The 20,967-nt window shown below is 46.7% G+C and overlaps 1 protein-coding gene across 1 annotated transcript; it reads left to right on the forward strand.

Annotated features, from left to right (window-relative positions):
* The first annotated feature begins 397 nt into the window (after positions 1-397).
* On the forward strand, positions 398-7,409 carry ZAR1L (zygote arrest 1 like). The gene is made up of 4 exons (XM_086933455.1): positions 398-1,116; positions 3,197-3,289; positions 6,537-6,611; positions 7,070-7,409. Exons 1-4 carry the CDS (start codon positions 415-417, stop codon positions 7,211-7,213), a joined length of 1,014 nt encoding a protein of 337 aa, XP_086789581.1. The 5' UTR covers positions 398-414; the 3' UTR covers positions 7,214-7,409.
* The last annotated feature ends 13,558 nt before the right edge of the window (positions 7,410-20,967 follow it).

Here is a 20,967-nt window from a genome sequence, read left to right on the forward strand (position 1 = left end):
GTCCAACAACATAAATGTTTCTGGAAATTGTAACCTGCGCATTTAACTTGAAAGAGCACACATGAAAATAACGATTTGTATAAAGCCCGGGTTTGGAACGTGGTTGTGGGCGACACGTCGAAAGGGGCAAGGGTGAGTTGCACACGACTTATAAAGCCAATACCTGAGTGTTCATTGGATACTTCTCATGGTTACGTTAACGCTCAGGCAAGGATCACTGAATGTTTGAAGAGTTCGCAGTAGGGAGAAAGAGAAAACCTGCCCGTCTGTCAAGGAGTTCGAGTGGTCCACGGGCCACAACACATCGCCCCACCTGTGGTCAATTATTCCTCTCATGTGACCGGGCCTACTGGGCCGATATAAGCCCGACCTGGCGCTACTACCAATTCAAAGAGAACGCAAGATACGGCAGTGATGGCGGGGTTTGTGTACCCGCCGTACACGGTTTACCCCAGCTATGGGGGGCCCTTCAAGCAGCCCCAGCAGGGCCGCCCCCGTCAGCCCAGCTGGAAGCAGAGCAAGGGGTGCGGCGTGTATATCCCGCCGCCTCCCACCCCGCCGCCCCCGCCCGAGCCCTCCGACTACCTGGATAACTTCAAGCGCGCCCAGCTCAAGGCCATCCTCTCCCAGGTCAACCCGGGCCTGACCCCACGCCTCCGCCGGGCCAACACCCGGGAGGTGGGGGTGCAGGTGAACCCGCGGGTGGACGCCAGCGTGCAGTGCTCGCTGGGCCCCCGCACCCTGGGGCGCCGCGGCTTTAGCCCCAGCCGCCCCTTCGCGCCCCCGCTGCCCCCAGGGGTGGCCATACTGCGCTCCCCCGGGGGCAGCAGCGAGGTGCGCTTCACCCGCCCCATCGCCGTCTATTCCCCGGTCTCCGACCGCCGCCTCTTCACCCTGCCGCCGGGGGGCGGGCGAGGGCCGCGGGGCAGGGCCAGCGTGGCGCCTCTGCCGCGGGAGAAGGGCGAGCAGGAAGAGGCCAAGGAGGAGGAGAGCGGGAAACCGGACGCGGGGCAGGAGCCCCCGCCAGAGGGCGTCACACCAGAGGCGAACCAGAGCCGGGAGGAGCAGGCCGACGAGAGCCCAGGCGCCCCAGAGGGCAAGAGGGCCGCCTTCCAGGTACAGGAGCGCGGGGAGGGCGAGGTGGGCCTGCGTGTGGCAACTGTACCTCCTCCGTGTGGCTAGACACGGCGGCGGGGTCCACGAAGCCTGTCAAAGGAACCAAGTTCTGTCTCGGTTCTGAAACTGAACTTTGAATGTCACAAAATTGGAAGAGGTTAACAAGTTTGCTGTTCTTTGGAAAGAATCGGTGCCTCTTAACGTTCGTCTGCGTGTGTATTTAATGCAGTATTTTTCTTTGTTGCAAGAGTGATTGGTATCTTTGAGGAACAGCCTTTTTTTTTTTATTCCCAAGCTCACATCGCCCCCATCGTAACATTCAACACCTCACTGCGAGTTGTTGCATTTTTATTCCATTCGTTTCTTCTAAAGGCTGTGTGTGTGCGTATATATCTATATCTCTCCAAATATTGGCCTTAAATGCGTATGATCGAAAATGGGACAAGTCCCCAAAACACATAATGAACATGCTTAGTGATTTCTCCCCACGAAATCCTTGTAGGATATACTAGTAAATCAAGCAAGTGTAAACATTAGTTTAAGTTAAAACCGTTTCAGGGTATGCATGAACAATTGCCCCCTTGGAAGTTTGACACGGGTAGCTCCATTCTTTGCTCCATTAGTATTTTTCACCACGCTTTCAGACGCCTAGTCTTATTTGCACGAACAGCTTGTCCCAGGTTTCTATTGGTATTTTAATGTAAATGTGGTAGCAAAATGATCTACGTACTCTCTACCTGGAAAAACGATGGCCTCGTGTTTTTTTCTGTTCGTGTTAAGAATGGGCGAATACACCCGATGCCTAAGGTTGGTAATGTGCCTACAGTTCCGCATTCCTGACTGTCAGTTTTCACTTATAAATGTATAAACCTCGGAGCCTCCAACTAAGTGGCCACTAGCTGTTGCTGTAGCTTCTCGACTAATTTGCATGATCATTGTAAAAATCCATTGGGTGCGGCTGTGACCCATGTTCTTGAATAAGGGGCGTTTTTGGCTTGGCAGACATCCCATCTGAAGGATCTGTCACAGCAGCTAATGAATCTCTGAACATATTTGTGGACATGTAACCACTAAGTGACAACACTTAGCACCAAGTTTGTTAAATGTAAACATTTTTGCACATTAACCCCTGATGTGGCAGTCGGATAGCGTTTAGGCCATGAAGAAAAGGATGCTTTTTAAAGATGCATCCCTTATGGTAACTTTCTTGCATTCAAGAAGTCTTTCAGTGCTCCTATCAACAGTAGGCGATTGGGCTCCCTTCAACATTAATGTTTATGGGGTCAACAAAGACTTAGTCAGATGAGCTGGCGCTTTACTGCTTGATTTGAATGGCCTTCTTTGCTGCTCATCCTAATAGCCACTTTGCCACATGTGGCACGCTATGTTTAGCGCTGTTCATTGTGCAACTTGACAGCACTTGGGGAGGGGGACATGCGACCAATTATAGGCTTGCGTCCAGTGGGGACACTCGGGAGGGAACTCTTGTAGTCCTTCAGACTGAAGGATTCTAATCTCATAGCACATACTTGAAATGTGGAAGAGGGGGGTGTTATCACAGTTTTAGCTCCCAGGAATGCCAAAGATCTCAACTTTTAGAGGTATGGAGGCTTTATCTCCTTGATCCTTGCTGTGGGGAGCTGCAGTAACTGGTGTCTTCTGTTGGAAGGGTCAATATGACTAAACAAAATGCTTGACCTGGTACAGCTTTGTTCTAACTAGACCTACTATGTATGCCTTCCGTTTTTGTTTTGGGAGTGGTTTGGGTAGAAGCAGTTTGATCTACTGCATGCTAAACGGGTAGTTTTAAACTTACTGTAAAACTCTTTGCCCGTCAGTGCAATTCAACCCATATTAGTGGTGAAATTCTCAATCAAGACTAATCACTTTTTATCTTAAAGGATACCATAATGTCACTTTTGTACCTGATTTGGGGAGTCAGGCTTGTATTTATCTTCTGCTTGTCTTGCTTTAGCACATTAAATGTAAAGTCGGAATCCAGTGACACTGGTTTGCAAGTGCTATAATTGTTTTAATTTACCTTGTTAACCCTTTTCTGTCCCTTGTCTTGCTGTTGCAGTTTTTGGAGCAGAAATATGGCTACTTTCATTGCAAGGATTGCAAAACCAGATGGGAGAGTGCCTATGTGTGGTGTATTTCTGGAAGCAGCAAGGTAAATATTTATACTAATGGCTTTCAGAGCTGTGGCCAACTTCCTGTGTATAGGGGGGGAGGAGGTGCTGCTGCAAGCAATGGCTAAAGGTAAGCCCATAAAATTATAAATGAACAACCCCTATGCATGTCTGGTCTCTGAAGTTTTGGGTAAAGACGTGGTAACTATGGCATCGACCTGCTTGTGTCTATGTAAGCAAATGTACTGAAAGTCAGTCACATTCTTTTGTGGTTCTTATCTGTATACAAGTCCAATCTGCCTATCTTTGATGAAAGCTTGGTATAGGAGTTTGAGTTTATGGAGGCTAAACGTTGCCACAGCATCATGTAGTGATCTCTGAAGTTGGATAGGAGTCTCCTTTAATGGTAAGGATAAACCAAACCTGAAGTCTTCACAAGGTCTGCAGTATCAAAGGAACATAACTGCACAAGTGCTGCAGGTGCATGCTTAACAGCTTTTGTAGCTCAAATTTAGATCATGGGAGCTCCGCTTTGGGAGAGATTGGTTAATGTCTTCTATTGACCTAACACTGGCATATACTCATCCCCTCCTGCCCCACAAACACCTTGCTGGTATGCTACAGTGTGAATTTCTTTCGTATTGGGGACTAACTTGATGGTTAACTTCAACTTTTTTTGTGACTTTTGAGCTGCTTTGTTTTGAAGGGTGTCCACTGCAGGTCTCTAGCGTTTCTGTACACAATCGCCACTGATAGGCGCCAAATTTCTGCCGAAAATAGCTTTTGGCGCCATAACTTTCAAAGACAAAATGTTTACCTGGCTTGACAGAGCCCAGTCAATGTGCTTTCAGAGTCTTCCACCTACCCAACTCTACCTCTCCTGCTCAAATTCACATGGAGTTCTGTCATCTCAACCCTGGGTAATGAAAACAAGATTCATTTCCTATTGCTTAATAGCCAAAAAGGCTCGTGAGCTTACACTAAAAAGCTGCATATGGTCACTATTCAACAATCCCAGCACTCCTTGGAACCAATTTTTAACGTCCTGCTTGGATGCACTGGAGGTCCAAGACATATGGACAAGCTCGCTGCCTATCTGGCCAATCACAAACCTCTTGACCAAACAAGCAAAGATCTTGTCATTTAAACACAATGCCCTAAACGTGAAGAATCTCTCCCATGGCACTTGGGCCTCAGCTATATGGCCCTAAAACTCCACCATACTACTTGTCGTCATCCATGAAACCACAAGTGAAACAACATTTAATGAGATTACGTTTTGGCCTAATCCCGCTGAGGGCGTATAAGTATGGCCGGAGATTCAAGGAAGATGTGTCCACACAGTGCCGTTTCTGTAAGAGCGGGGAAGAGCACTTAATCCACGTCCTATGCATCTGCAGAACTCTACTCCCTTTACAAACCTTTTTGTTGCGTCCAATTTGGCGGGCCCTGGACATCCGGACATGCCAAGAAGCTCCAAAAGAGTGTATCAGGGGTAACTCGGCTCAGATGGCCGCTCGTTTTCATTAATTCATGACTGAGATTAATCTCTGCTAACAGAAGATGCTCACTAAGAACTCTTGCCCTATTAGATATGAACTACCTTGCTCTCATCAACACTTTAAAAAAAAAGCATAATCTGGATTGAGTTTTAATTGTTTTGCATGTATTGCAACGATTTTAATTGTGCAAATAAGTACTTACTCACTTAAAGCCACTGCTGAGAAACACCCTAGTTTATTGGCTCTAACTGCAGCAGAAATTTCTTCACTCTACCTGGTAGTAGGCTGGGACTGGGAGCCTGGGTTACTGTGTTCTAGCAGGTGCCAAAGTACCTAGGTTAACTGCTTCTCCGCTGGTTGGACCAGCAGTAAACATTTCTTTTTGGTGCTTATACAAGAATTTCAGTTCCAACGTACCTTGTTTTTTCAGAAGGTAAAATCACCACAGATTTTTGCTGACCTTTGTTCCTTTGGTGGCTCAAACTATTGTTTACTAAAGCTGGTGTATGCTTTAGTAGTTATCAGGTTTGGTGCATCCCCATTGACACGTTTGCATGATCTACCAGCCGAAATAAGTTCCACATACTGGTCTTGTTGCTTGTTCTATGGCTGTGTATCACACTTCATCAGGACTAACTTAATATGATGGCGCATCTTGGCTGCGGCATGGCTTCCAGGCACATTCCCAAACTTTTCTGCCCGGGTGTCCTTGGTCAAGGCTGCCTCTATGTAATTTTTTATTTTCCCTTTCAGTTGCCTGGCAGCAACATTTCGACACCTAAGCTTACATTTGTAATGTGCATAAACTCCAACGGGGTGGTCTGCCCCATACCAGATTTGTTTATTGTTTATGGGTATTTTCCTTGCTGCTTCCACATGCTAATAGTTTGTGATGGTGGTTGTAAACCTGCAATTTAGAGGAGTAAGGTGCACACATCCGACTCTTTCCTTGTTCCCACACGAGTTGATGCATTGTGCACTAAAACCCTATAGCCTAGTAATGTGCATTTAATGCCTCTGCAGGGCGATACCTGCATACTACTGTTACACTTGGCTGGGGTTATCCGCTCCCTGAGTTGGACCAGTTGAAGGATCAGACCGATTAACCAGAGTTTTGCATTTCTCTAGTATTAAATGGCACTTGTTAATCCCATCCATATGGTCCATGATGCCCTGCACACCACCTGGTGAAATCAAAAGGCAACGACCTGACCACAGATCTGGCTTGCTTTTGATTCCGCTGTTGGAACTGGATATTTCTCAAGGTTTGTCTGTCAGAACTAATTTAATCTACGCGAGTTGTCTCAAAGTTTAGTGTTTGTTTAGTAAGTGCTCATTGCTACAAAGCATGCCGAGTCCTATCCTTGTACATTAACACAGAATGAACCTGCATTGCACAAGTAGCACCCATTCTATATTAAGTGTTTGATCACTAAAATAAAGCCTAGGTAGCGCAAACTTGGCCTGCCAGGATTGTCTGAATGTGTGATTCGTGGTGCGTTGTCGACTTGCACACTTTTTGTATTCGCTGAACCTAGCAAAATGAATGCCCAGTCACTGAAATCCAGGAAATGATGTAATGTGTAGATGCTAAGAACCTTGTAGTATATGTCCCTTCTCTTTAAGAGCAGAAGAGGAAAGGCTTAATTTAACATGTGCAATGTGCATTTATGCGTGATCTTGCTTTTTGATAATTATCAGTCGTGAGGCATTATATAGCATATGGGTTATTTACATTCTGGAACAATTGCATGATTATATTAATGTGGATTTGTTTCTTTTCCAGGTTTACTTCAAGCAGCTGTGCCGCAAGTGCCAAAAGTGCTTCAACCCCTACAGAGTAGAAGCCATACAGTGCCAGGTAGTGAACCTTAAATTCTCAATGAGCATTTCCATTCTGCATATTGTGGGAGTGTTGGAATATGGAATGCTTTTAGTTGCAAAGCTTTTCCTGGGCATGAAAGCGTTCCAGTCAAGGCGTGTCACATTACCGTTGTACACACTCTAGAATCTCTTGTGAATATTTGCAATGTAGGTGCAGGTACACGTTCAAGCATGACTGAATACCATAACTGGAGTGCTGAAGTATTACATCCTTTGGAGTCATATTTTTTTTCCCTGATGTATCGGGCATGCTTGTGGAAGGTAGTGTGGGCCTTTTTCTTTGAATAAGCTGCTTGTTCGACTTTAATATCGGGTTGAGAGAAGAGCAGGTTGTCTAATTTGCAAGTTCTTCATATTGTTTGGTTTAAGTAGTATGTTTAGTACTTTTTGCATCCTGACTAGTGGATTAAAGTCCTTTCACCTCTTCTCCTACAGTCCTGCTCGAAGAGTCGGTGCTCCTGTCCTCAAAAGAAAAGGCACATTGATCTGAAGAGACCCCATCGCCAAGAGCTGTGTGGCCGTTGCAAGGACAAGAGACTGTCTTGTGACAATACGTACAGCTATAAGTACATTGTCTAATATGCGGTCTTGCTGGTAATCAGTTTGGGGAGGAGGAAAATAGCACTTTTGTGTTGATGCATTGCACTTTTGTGATTCGTTGATGGATTTGGTATTTGACCCGGCAATGGCTAACTGACTTCTCTTTGGATATTCAAAACTATTTTTGTACCATAGTATTGACTTGTATAATGTAAATAAAATGAGATTAAAGTTATTGGGCAAAAGTCTAATTATTCGTGCAGCTTTAAGTGACTCCAAGCACTTTGTCCATGTGGAACATTAGCAATTGGGAAGGCGTGGGTTGTCACCAGGGGCCCATAAGATGGGCATTCCAAATTCAATCTGATCTAGCAAATTGCATGTTGCCACTAATTTTATTTCTGTAATTTCTTCACCGGTTCTGAGGTGAAGGCCAATGTTGCATCTCAAAATTGTTTCTGATGTAGGAGCAGGAACTGTATAGAAGACCAATTGGCCCTTCTCCATAGATCGTACTGTTTTGTGGCCTGATCTTACATTTTGTAGTACTAATTTATATTAGAACACTAATGTTGACAGCTTCATTACAGACAAGGAAGTGACTGATAACCTAGTGAGTGGCACAGGTTACTTGCCCCAACATTCAGTGTAGTCCTGTTACTCCTAAAACGTTCAGGTTTTATGGCCCAAGCCAGTGTATGCAAGTTTCTAAATTGTCTAAGACTATTTTTTTGTATTCAGGTAAGTGCACACTACCCCGCAAGAGCCCAAATGCTAGGTAATCTCACCTTGAGAGGTGAGGTAAGTTGAGTTCTTCAACGTATATATGCCCTTAAAGTAAGCCTTTGAAGATGGATGTTAACTGAACGATTAGGACCAGTATCTGAATTTCAATTAATGAATTCCCAACCGCTTAAGAAATTATTTACGCCATAAAATAGGCATCCCTAATGAGAGGAAATGCCATGCTAACTACACCTGCCCTGCCTTACGTTTTAAGTCTGGCCTAAAGGCTGCTTTAGTTGCAAATCCATTGTCCTTCATGAGAGGATTTTGGGTCTGCCCTATTCAGCTATTAATATGTTCACCAGTTGGCTGTATTGCAAAGGCACTCTTCCTGATCACCAAGTGCAAAGCCAGAAAGTGCCCTTTAGTGTTTTTAAAAAATAAAAATAAAATAAAAATTCCAGCGTAGCAATGGCAGGATGGAATATTGGCCAGGTTTAAAGATTACTATAACCACTCCTAAGACTCCCAAGTCGAAAGTCCTGATGTAAGCACAATGCAGTTGTTGGCACCATTTGGGTGCTTCCTCTTGGAGGATTTGTAGCTTATACTATTGATGCATTGCATCAAGGATTGCCCTTGTATGGTAGTTCACAACTGTTTTGCTCTGCTTTGGCCAGTATGGGCGATATGGTATTGTATCTGAGGTGTACATGTGACTGGTGTTGGGGATACCTTTCCTATTTTGGTGAACAGAGAACTTATCTGATCTACCTGGGAGCTTCCTTATCGACTTGTGCCCGCTTTCTCCTTTGCCGGTACCGCCGCCCTGCCTGCCGCGCTCTCTCTCCTCCCGCCGCCGCACCCCAGGAACACCAGTGCGGCTGCTGTGTGTGTGTGGGGGAGAGCTTGAGGTGCAGGGGACCACAAATCCCAGCTGACTTTGCGGCAGGAAGCAGTCTGCGGGGAAATTGCGCCAGGTGGTGCTTAAATCAAAGCGTCACTGCCCGCTTCGCGGGAGAAGCCCGGGCCAAGGGTGGGCCCGTTAGGCCCGTTAAAGACCGGGTAAGACTGGACTGGGTCACCCCATTTACGTTTGCCCCGCGACACTTATCTTTCCATCTCCACTGGACACATATTATCCTCCATCTCCCCAATTATTGTCATAACTTTGATTATTGTTAACACTGACTACTAGAGGTAGTAGGAGTAAAACAGCACAGGGTGCAGCACAGATAATTGGCCCAATCGACCATTACATTACTAGGGCAAACGAGGCAATCGACCAAGGCATAATCCTTCTAGAACGAAGGGTATCACAAGATTTGGCCCTCGCCAAATGGTCTTCGTTGGGTTCCCTAGCCGCAGTCAAGACACCCACACACCTACGGGAAACCGGGCCACTATTGGAAGTACATGTAGAAACACACACTGTGCCAAGTATGGTCGACCTGTCGGCATCCTTAGAGTTCTCGGACTCGCAATCATCCATGATGCTAGAAAACCCCCCTGTTCTTTTTGCGAGCCCGAACCGGGAGGACCCCAACATAGCTCCAAACCAGGGATTGAGGGAGGGCGCTATACCTAAACAAAAATCTCTCAAAGCGAACACCCTAAAACATATTCACCACAGATGTACCCGTTATTCAGGCAGGTCAAGTTAGTCTAACACAGAGAGTTAACCACTACACCAACAGAAACCATTAATCTCTCCATGAATACAGCAAACCTCAGTGTAAATAGTAACATGGGAGGAGGGTGCAAAGTTTGCGGGGTAAATAACCAATTACTAATTAGACTAGGGGTACTAGTCAAAACCTATATGCAACCCATTGAATTGACCCTCATAAAGATCGAAAAGCAGATAGCTGCTCTGAACACAACTTCAAATAACCCCAAGGGGGTGGGGCTGGTACAAACAGGGGGTCAAAAAGCGACTAACGAAACCCCCAAGGCAGGGGCGCAAGCCATAAAAGTCGCTACTGAAGTGACAACTGTAAAACCGAAGGGGTGAAGAAGATCCCTGAGACAACAAACTCCAGACCCCCCAATACCCTGAAGTCTGACCCAGGTAAGCCACCAGGGGCACAAAACACTAACACCAGGGGGAGGGGTGGGCATCCAATACATTTACCACCAGAAGCAAGTCCTTATGTGGTAATTATGACCGGGGTTCCCGAGCAGAGTACTAATGTGGAGGAACCAGGCTGGTCTTTCAAAAATAAGGTACTATATTGGTTAGCTACCAATAGACCTTTACCACTGCACTCTGCTAGCAGAGTCTCAATGGTCCGCAGGGTCCCTTGGATTGGTAAGGAGCCAAAAAGAATCCCGGGAGACTGCGTTATAGTCCACTTTGATGACCCACTCACAGTTGAGCACATTTGCTCCTGGGGTATGCCAGTAACAAATGATGGGATAGATACTAAAAGACTCTCCTACTTCTATCCCCCAACACCTCGTTATAATGAAGGCCTAGAATGGAACTGGACCCAAGTAGGAAACTGGGATAGGAGAAGGGATTGGGTCGATTGGTCAGGATATGGAGGTAGAGATGTCGCTCCTTCTGTAGGTTGGAGAGGCATACCAGTCGCAAATAGATTTAATTGTCTAGAAATGGTGGATTGACCACCATCGCGTACTGGTCAGGGAAGCTCGGGCCCAATATTTTCTGGGTCTAAATCCTTACAAACCTCTTCAAGCTCCCTGAGATCCTCCTCTATAAATGTAATCTCCGAAAAGATGTTGGAATCAAAAATAACACCTATTTCCTCCATAGAAATAACCTTTGATTTACCAGTCTCTAGTTGCTATAAATGAGACATCTGGTTATGTGGGGAAGGTAGTCCTCCCAAGATCAGCAGAAGCTGGTTTACTCTATGAGAATTCTATTATCCCTGACTAATCCCCTAAAATACATTCTAATGTCCCGGTGCCAGATCTGTATCCATTGACAGGTATAATAGCCTCCAACGTTCCCCCCTGAAATCAGCGATCTGACAAACTTAACTTTGACCCTTTCTGTTCTATTTTGGAACATTACCGGGCTCTGCTCCAAGATAAATCTCAAACCATGGTTAGATACAGTTAGTGTACACCAGATAGTATGCCTGCAGGAAACCTGGGCAATTGAGCCTATAAACCTCCTAGGTTATAAAACATACCATGTCCCAGCTAGCTCTAAAACTTTTGGTAGACCTAAGGGAGGTCTTGCAGTATATACCGCAAATAATTTACCATCTATGGATATAACTGTTCTTCTGTCTGGTGAGAATTATCAAGTTTCATTTAATAAATGTATGTTGTATTTTTTTGGTTAATTTTTATAACAACTTTCAGTTAACTGAATGTGCTAAAAGTTTAACCGAAATTACATCTTTTCTAATATAACAGAGGCACAAGTACATTTCCTTTACCTCCTATGTGATTTTTTTTTTTTTGGGGGGGGGGGGTCCCTCTCCCCATGTCTGATCACTTCCTTATCCCGCTCAACTGGACCCTGCCCCCTCACCTCCCTCCCCCCCCCCCTGCCACCCCCTCCAACGACTCAACGATCACGCAATTGGTCTAAACTCCACCTATCTGAGTGGGAGGATCTCCTACAAGGTACCAAACCCACCAACACATCCACCCCCACTCAAGATAATGATAACTATAACATGTGGATCACCAGCTCCCTAGATACAATATTACCACTAAAAAAACTCCCATCATGCGGGGCAATCCTACAGCCCCATGGTACACGAATGAACTACGAAAGGCTAAACGTGTATGTAAACGACTGGAGAGGAAATGGCGCCTCAGCTACCTCCCATCGGATAAATCAAGCTATAGAACAGCAATTAAAAACTACAAAGCGGACATTCATCTAGCTCAGGCTAAATATTTCGAACACAAGATTGAGAACGCAGCGTCCAAACCCAAGGAGATCTATTGAATAGCCAAAACCCTTCTGCAACTTCCAGAGGAACCAAAGCATCATGAAAATACCCAGACTCACTGTGAGGAAATAGCTGAGTTTTTTTTATCAGAAAATAGAAACTATTAACTCCTCTCTTTGCACCTACCAGACTGTTGCTGCTGACGCCGATAGAACCTTAATCCCTGCTTTGCTCTTACCCGGCCTCCCTGTGTCCCAGCTGGGATTGACCGCCCTCCTGCAACGCTACAACTTGCAGCACCCGCTTCGCGGGCGCTGCTGCGCGGTGAGTGGCGTGGGGTCAAGGCTGGGGGAGTACTAGCGCTGTGCCTCCTGTCCCAGGAGGAGGGAGCACCGCGGAAACATCGAGGGAGCGCGCCGCAGGGACTCGTAAGACCAGGAGTCCCTGCGCTGCACAGGTGTGCACGGGCGCGCCCCCAGGAAGACACGCCCCCTGCTTGTCCAGATCATTAAAGCGGGACTCTGCCTAAGCTCCAGCGGGATCTCTTTGCACCTACCAGACTGTTGCTGTTGACGCCGATAGAACCTTAATCCCTGCTTTGCTCTTACCCGGCCTCCCTGTGTCCCAGCTGGGATTGACCGCCCTCCTGCAACGCTACAACTTGCAGCACCCGCTTCGCGGGCGCTGCTGCGCGGTGAGTGGCGTGGGGTCGAGGCTGGGGGAGTACTAGCGCTGTGGGTCCTGTCCCAGGAGGAGGGAGCACCGCGGAAACATCGAGGGAGCGCGCCGCAGGGACTCATAAGACCAGGAGTCCCTGCGCTGCACAGGTGTGCACGGGCGCGCCCCCAGGAAGACACGCCCCCTGCTTGCAAAACCTCTTTATCTAGAACAAGCTTACAGCTAAGCGGGACGCCGAGCGAAGCCCGGGCAAAGGGCGGGCCCTCTTAGGCCAGAAGAGGCCGGGCCGGGCTGGCCCCCTAAAATCGCAACCCAAGTGTAGCCGACTCATGCTGCACCTAGCTTGACTCTTCGATACTAGTTACAACTATCAGCCATCTCTCTAATCCCGCATTTCTGGGAAATGCGGAAAATTGCCAAGAAGACCAGGATGCCCACCTTAAGATCAAGCACTAAAGCCAAAATGGATCATCACCCGCCTATACCAACCCTCACAGCCATCGACAAAATGCTGAAACAGACCATAGGGGCGGTATCCGATGCCATAGCTAACACAGAGAGAAGAATGTCCCTACCCCCCGTGACTATCATCCAGGAAACGCAGGAATCTCTTATCAATCTATCTGAAACCCCCGGAGACCCGGCGGAGGAGATTGACATTAGTCCGCCCCTAACTCCCTCCTCTTTCGTTGACCTCCCTTGTGCCCAGGCGCCTGCTGAAATTAGCAGGGATAGACCTGGCGCACAAACAAATAATTATGAAAAAAACCTATACACAGAGGAGAAAATGCCGCACAAGGAAGACCATAAACTAGGGAGGAAAAAAGGACCCCTAAAATACAGTAACCATAATCTGATTACACTGATAAATCCACCCACACCGGGAATACCTTGCTGGATTACCAACATGGTGTCGGATCTTAAACTCGATCTCGAGCACTCTATTACGGTGCTGTTAAAACCCCTTATAGCAAAAATAGATAGACTGACATCACTTGTTAATAACAAGGGGATCGGCCCGAAAAACCATCTTGTGCAGGAATGTGTTTTAACAAAACCAAAAGACCCCACACCAACAAACTTATCTAAAGACAAGGACCCTTTAGTAACTGAGGGGGCGGCAAAATCAAACAATAGCGTCACACAGAAAGGAACCAAGGATAAGCAAAAGGCTGCTACCATCCCGACTACAGGCAAAAATAACAGCCAATCTTCCACTGGCAATAAAAAATCACCACCTGGACCCTCCCAAACGCTGGAAGGAAATAATGCCCCAACGCCTAAAGTGGACCCTAAGTCAACTCGGACCCCCCCTGCGACAACCACTAAAGATAAGAAAATGGCAACTCGCTTCAGGTCAATTAATCTTCTGCCTGAAGCACTACCTTTTGTGGTTGTCTTAACAGGAGTTCCACCTCTAAGGGAGGGACAAAGGGAAACACAAATAGAGCTGAAAAATAAATGTGCACAGTGGCTGCAAATACATAGACCTTTACCCCATAACATTCATGGGGAAATTCTCTCAGTAAGAAGGGGCGAGTGGATTGGTAAAGGCACTAAGACCATAGCAGGGGATATCATCACGGTGAATTTTAGAGATATGGCAGCAGTCCATTTTATCTGCAATGCCCCCCCGAGCTATACTCGATCACAAATTCACCCGGTACACCTATCCTACTTCTACCCCTTCGCACCACAAAGGTCTAGGCAGAACAATGGCCTGAATAGAACACCGCACTTGGGCTTTCAATATGGCCCACCCCAAACGCAAAGGCCAAACCCTGTATTTCCACCATATGACCCTTCTTTAATGCAGTACGCACACTGGAACAGGTTCAGCACACTGGAAGGGGTGGACTGACAGAAATTGGGCCATCAACCCTCCAAGACCATAAGTAGGAAGGAGGCAAGTTTTTCACCAACAGGCATAAGAAGGGGGGCAGACTATGGTCAAGGAAACGAACTAGAACTCGAGCCCAGTAAAGGAGGCTGCACTACATCGCTGAGCGCCACCGGGGGAAGAGGAGATGGTAAAAACCCCGCAACAGATAAACCCCACACCATACAGAGTAGAATGGCTATACCGAGCAGTACACAACTATGTTTCGGTACCTCATCGGAAATGGGAAAACAAGCAAAGCCCTCACCTGAAGGGGAAAAAAGGTCACTAAAGGACACGACCCATGACAACCTATTAATAGCATCATGGAATATTGCAGGGCTAGCGGCCAAATTTGAATCTCAGGAATGGCGCAGTTACATAAACAAATTCCACATCATATGTCTGCAAGAAACCTGGGCTACTGACTCAAACGACTATAGCATGGAAGGCTATAAAAGCTTTTTTGTCCCGGCAAAAAAAGCATCTTCTGGGAGAGCGAGTGGGGGGCTCGCGATTTATGTCAATTTAGACATCAAGGGCACCTGGTCCAACACTAAATGGGCCACACACAACCTGCAAGTTTTGAGGTTCACTTCACCAAGCCTAACCTTTCTTCTAATGAACTGGTATAACACACCGGCAACAACGGAGAAAGGAATAGCCATAAACGAACTAGAAAATTGTCTAAAAAATTTGAATCTTTTAACCAAGACACCAAATCCCACGAGTTTAATTCTAATGGGAGATTTTAACTGCCACCTATGCGAGAAACTAATACCTTTTAATAATGACTGGTCAAGATGCACGATTATGAAAGGCCCACACTTCACCCACTCAAAAGAGGGCTGGGACTTAGAGAGACTAATGAAAAGATACAACCTAACTCAAACCCTAGACCTGGTCGAACTAAGGGAGAATGGAGAATTAACACCAACATATAAAGGCAGAGGTTGCCACTCCTACATTGACTTTGTACTAGTCTCTCCTAATCTAAAAAGGAGCATCAACAAAACTATTATAGAGGCCAGTGGCTTTAGTGATCACAACCCAGTGATCATTATAATGGAAGGTTTTGTTTCCTCACGCTTAAAGAGATCTGGCATTATGGAAAGAGCAGTGGACCAGGGAAGAAGAATCAAATGGGCCAAAATCGATGGGGACCTTTTTTATAAAAAACTATTACTTGAAGCCTCAGCAGCAATTGACAAATGTCTTGACCCTTGTGTGACTGGCGCCGGGGTGGTGAAGGCATTTGAAGAAATTGCGCATTTTGTAAATAACTCCTTACAGACTACTGGGTCCAACAAAACGTCCTCAAACCCGCGTTGGTTTGACTCGAACTGTACAAAGGTGCTCAAAAGACTAAAGGATAGCCTTCATTCCCAACCGAGGGACAAAGCAAAGGTCGCACAGTTTAGAGCTGAATATAAAGAAGCCCTGAAGGCCCGCAAACAAAGCATACAAAACCAAGCCTGGGAAGATTTAAGAGACGCCGCAGAAAGAAAAGACTCTATTACATTTTGGAAAGTAATTAATTCCCCATGCTTCCAGGACCAAGGGGCACCAAAAATCATGAATAACATCCTGCCGGAGCAGTGGAAGAATCACTTCCAGAGCCTATATAATCATTCAACCCAGGCAACTATGGAGGAGGCACCCGGGGCCCATCAGCCAGTCAAGCTGATCTTCACCCTGAAAGAAGTCGAACTGGGAATAGCCGGCCTCAGCAAAAACAAGGCGCCGGGACCGGACGGGATTCCACCAGACCTATTCCTAAGCAGACCCGAACTATGGGCACCGTTACTAACTAGGGTGCTAAACGAGGCAGTGGAGGCAGGACTCCCCCAGTCCTGGTCAACGGCGACCATAGTCCCCATCTACAAGAAAGGCAACCGAGATGACCCCCAATGCTACCGACCCATTTCCCTCATCGATGTGACGGCCAAAGTTCTGGGGCGAGTTATTTTACTCCGACTGCAAGATTGGGCTGAGGAACATCAAGTCCTCTCGGACATCCAATATGGCTTCAGGAAAGGTAGATCTACCACCGATCAATGCCTAAATCTATACCTCCTGATAGCCAAATACACCATCGCCGGGAAGGGGTCCATCCATATGGGGTTTATGGACCTCTCAGCAGCCTTTGACCGCGTAAACAGGAGAAAGCTCTGGGCGATGTTAACGGAATTCGGAGCGGACCTATTGCTAGTTGACACCCTGCAAAATCTCCACCGGAACACCTCAGCAAGTGTAAGATATAGCCAGGAGGGTAAAAAGACCGACCCCTTCACCTGCAACAGCGGAGTAAGGCAGGGATGTATCCTTGCGCCCTTTCTCTTTTCTATTTACATTAATGCATTGGAAAAGGACCTCCTCAAACTCAAGGTAGACTCACCCCAAATTGGTCATCGTGCAGTGCCCGTACTACTCTACGCCGATGACGCGGTTTTGCTCGCTAGAACACCTTTGGGACTGCAAAAATTAATCGACGGGTTTGTCAAGTTCATGGACAACTTGAAGTAGTGTGGCTCACTGGTTAGAGGCGGCAGACCCGAGAGCAGAGGACAGCCCGGGACCAGGGTTCGATTCCCGACGTGGCAGGTTTCTGGACCAGGGTCAGCGGACTCGATAATTCTCTCGCCTCGGTGCCCACTCTGATCAGCGATCACACTCGGCAACTCTGGGCACTAGCTTGCCTCATCTTCACTAACGGCCCCACCAGACCGCCGGGGATGCCTGGTCTCACCCTGGAGATACCCATTAAGGGACCATTTCTCAGGGAAGCCAGGAAGGGTTTCGCAGCGGTCGAAGCGCGGAGGTACCCCTTCGGGAGTGATTCCAGCGCTATATAAGCACATAATTAATTAATTAATTAACTTGGACTTGGCAACAAACCTGGAAAAGTCCTATATCATGTCATCTGGACAACCCTCAAAAGGAACTTTCACTTATCACATTGGGTCACACAAAATAGACCAGGTCAAGTCCTTCACGTATTTAGGGGTATTATTCGATCACGACCTTACGTTCAAATCCTTGATCGAAAAGCAGTCCACAAAACTGGCAGCATCAGCAGGAGCTATTATGGGGTACGGGCAAAGATTAGGGAAATGGTCCCCGGAACAAATACTGAACCTATATAGAGCAATCTGTTGTGCGAAGGCATGTTATGGGGCAGAAGTGTGGGGCTTCTTGGACAAAAAAGCTCAGCCACTTCAAATTGAAGAGAACAAATTCCTGAGAAGAATATTAAAAGTTCCGCAGAGCGTATCAGCCCACATCTTACACGAAGAAGTAGGAGAAACCTTTATAGAGGATGAGATCAAAACTAAACCTCTCCTGGCATGGGTCAAAGTATGGACAAATCCAGAGGCGGCCCTCACAAGACAAATCATCGAGGACTGTCTTAAAAGAGACAAAGGTCATGCCATCCCCTGGCTGAAATATGTTAAGAAGTCGCTAACAGAGATCGATTGCAGTAACCTCTTCCTATCCCCTGACTCTAACCCCGGAGAGTAAGGTCCTGGTGAAAAAACTTTTCCTCACACACCTGAAGACATCAAGGGCTGAAATAGAGAAGCACAAACCCACCAATCTCGTTTACAATGAACTCACTGTGAAGCAAGGTATGGAACCCTACTTGAGGGTTATGTATAATGCGCAGGACCGCTATCTCATGACCCGTTTCAGGTTGAACATGTTACATCACCTACTCGCGGTGCCCTCGGGGTTTACTCACACAGTGGAGGAGAAGGGTACCTGCGGCTGCGATTCTAAATCTCCGCAGGATACTCTTCATTTTATTATGCCCATTTTACACTATGCCAAGACGCAAATTCCTGGTGGGGATTCTGAAAGAGCTAAAATTTAAACATGCAAAACGCGCCTTGAGATTCCTACAGGAAGCGGAGGACGCTTATACTCTGTTCTGTACGATAAACTTTATCCGAATAGCAACAAGATTGAGGAACACCAGAGAAACTGGCCCCTAACTTGACTTGAACACTTAAAAAAAATCTTCTCCCCCGGCCCATCCCTCGATGGCAGACATTCTTAACATTCACACCTTTTATACTGAAAATTATTGCCGTTTTTAAAAAATTGTTTTGCTTGTGCATTTTTGTATCTGTGCTTTTATGGTGTCTTTTTAAGAACCGAATAAAGATTATAAATTGAATTGAACTCCTCTTTCCCCCACCCTGTCACTTTGCCCACAGATTCTGTTAGTACAGGCTGCACGACAGCTCCTCCTTACGTTCTCAATAATTTCCCTCTGTTAGAACTTACTAAACTGGAAAAACTTATGGGACACGTTAAATATGGATCACCTACTGACCCAGCTCCTCCCAGTACTCTTACCCAGATTACCCATCAGATCTCACCCACTATCCTAGACCTGCTCAACTCCTCACTCCATACTGGTATTGTCCCTCCTCTATGGAAAAGAGCAATGGTCAAAGCTCTATTAAAAAAAACAGTCTTGACCAATCTAACCCCGCCAACTACTGACCCATCTCCCTCCTACCATGGCTCAGTAAACTTCTGGAGAAGCATGTCAACTTCGTTCTCACTGACTGCCTGGAAGTCAATAATATACTAGATCTCTCCCAGACCGGCTTCAGACCCCGTCACGGAACGGAGACTGCACTGATTGCAGTGACGGAGGAGGCAAAAAGGATCTTGGACGATGGCGGGTCCACGGCCATCGTCCTACTCGACCTAAGTGCCGCCTTCGACACTGTCAATCATAATATCCTACTCCATCGTCTAGGAGGAATAGGATTGTCAGGGACTGCACTCAGTTGGATGAGATCTTTTCTGACAGACAGGTCCTTCGGGGTTTTTGAGAAGGATTTCACTTCTGCCAGTAGACCTCTTAATTGTGGAGTGCCTCAGGGCTCCTCCTTGAGCCCTACCCTTTTTAATGTCTATCTACGCCCCCTAGCTGATGTTGTCCGCCCATTTGGTGTGAAGATCGTCACTTATGCGGACGACACGCAGCTAGTGGTAGCACTGGACCCCCCCTGAACTCTCATCACCGTTTACACAAATGCCTGGAAGCAGTTGCTACCTGGATGTCTGGTTCTCGTCTTAAACTTAATGGGGACAAAACAGAGATAATGCTCCTTGGAAATAACATCGCTAAAACCATTGACCCTATCTGGCCTCTTTGTTTAGGGAGTCCCCCGCAACCCAAGGAGCAAATACAGAGCCTTGGCATCTGGCTTGACCACACCCTTTCCTTCAACTATCAGGCCACCAAGCTCGCTGCCACTTGTTTCGGGCTGATGAGACTGCTTCGTAAAATCCTCCCCCTCCTTCCATTCCACTCGAGACGAATTATGGTTCAAGGATTGATCCTCTCCCGCCTCGACTGTGGAAACGCCCTATATCTTGGGGCACCTCAATTCACACTCCACAAACTCCAGGTTATTCAAAACTGTGCAGCAAGAATTCTCCTGCATATTCCTTGCCGAACCTCAGTAAGAGCCAGACTGAAAGATCTTCACTGGCTCCCGGTGAGATCCAGAATCGAATTTAAGAGCATGTGCATCGCACATCGCTCTTACTGGGGAACAGGCCCCTCCATCAATTTCCCCCTTGTGAAAGCCTACCAGCCCACTCGTTCCCTCAGATCTTCGACCTCCCACCTCGCCACCGTACCACGCATCAGGAAAGCCAGATGCGGAGGCCGCTTGCTCTCTTACAACCTAGCCAGGATCTGGAACTCCCTCCCCCTCCATATCAGATCTGAACCCAACCTCTTCAACTTCCGGAAGATTCTTAAAACCTGGCTATTTAGCAAAACTTCGGTTTAAAACCTCACTCAGCCTCTCCGGCTCAGCTCTAGCTTTTTACAGCGCTGGGACGCCCCTGGGTAGCCAACGCGCTTAACAAATCCTCATTCCATTCCACATTCTATGTTCCCAGATAAAGGGTCAATTGAAAACTTTTAAAACAGGCTCAGATATTAGTAGTGACCACTTTCCTAATAGTGTTAGCCTGTCAATTAAAAATGCTTTACCCCATTTAACCAGGCCCAGTCTACTGAATCAACAAACATTGTCCATGGACAAGTAAATGGCCTAAAAATGACCCAGTAGCAATTACTAGTAAAGTGATATCCAGAGCCCTTCCATGGATGAATAACTGCTTAGCATTAGACTCCTCACCCCAGCTGATTATATCCAGCTTCCTGGAAATTATTAGAATTATACGGGAAGAGTTGTTTTGTAATCAAAAATCCATAAAATCTGAAACCAAAGGCTGGTTTAATTCAACCTGCCGTAAAGCCCTAACTAACTTAAAAAGAGCTCTTTATGCCAAGTCAGAGATCGTGCTGAAATCAATAAACTTAGAAAGGTCTATAAATTGGCACAGCACAACCGTAGAAAAGAAATTAAGAAGAACTTGTGGGCCCAATTACATGAGAGCTGCCTACGCAAAAACAGTTCTCTGTTCTGGTGTACGGTAAAATCACCCTTTCTGGTAGATGTCTCATCTTAACATCTTGATGTTGCAGTGACGGCTGACGAGTGGGTAGGCCACTTCTCAAAGATATTTGGTCGTCCCTCGAGGATACCAACAATGAGGTTCATGTGGCAGGTGACCGTCCCGGGGACCAG

This window comes from Lissotriton vulgaris, chromosome 8 (assembly GCF_964263255.1).
Source record: "Lissotriton vulgaris chromosome 8, aLisVul1.2, whole genome shotgun sequence".
In the NCBI taxonomy this organism is placed as follows: Eukaryota; Metazoa; Chordata; class Amphibia; order Caudata; family Salamandridae; genus Lissotriton; species Lissotriton vulgaris.

Coding starts and splice junctions, on each gene's coding strand:
- ZAR1L (XM_086933455.1), top strand. CDS start 415: ATGGCGGGGTTTGTGTACCCGCCGTACACGGTTTACCCCAGCTATGGG. Junction 3,290..6,536: donor GTATTTCTGGAAGCAGCAAG/GTAAATATTTAT, acceptor TTTCTTTTCCAG/GTTTACTTCAAGCAGCTGTG. Junction 6,612..7,069: donor TAGAAGCCATACAGTGCCAG/GTAGTGAACCTT, acceptor CTTCTCCTACAG/TCCTGCTCGAAGAGTCGGTG.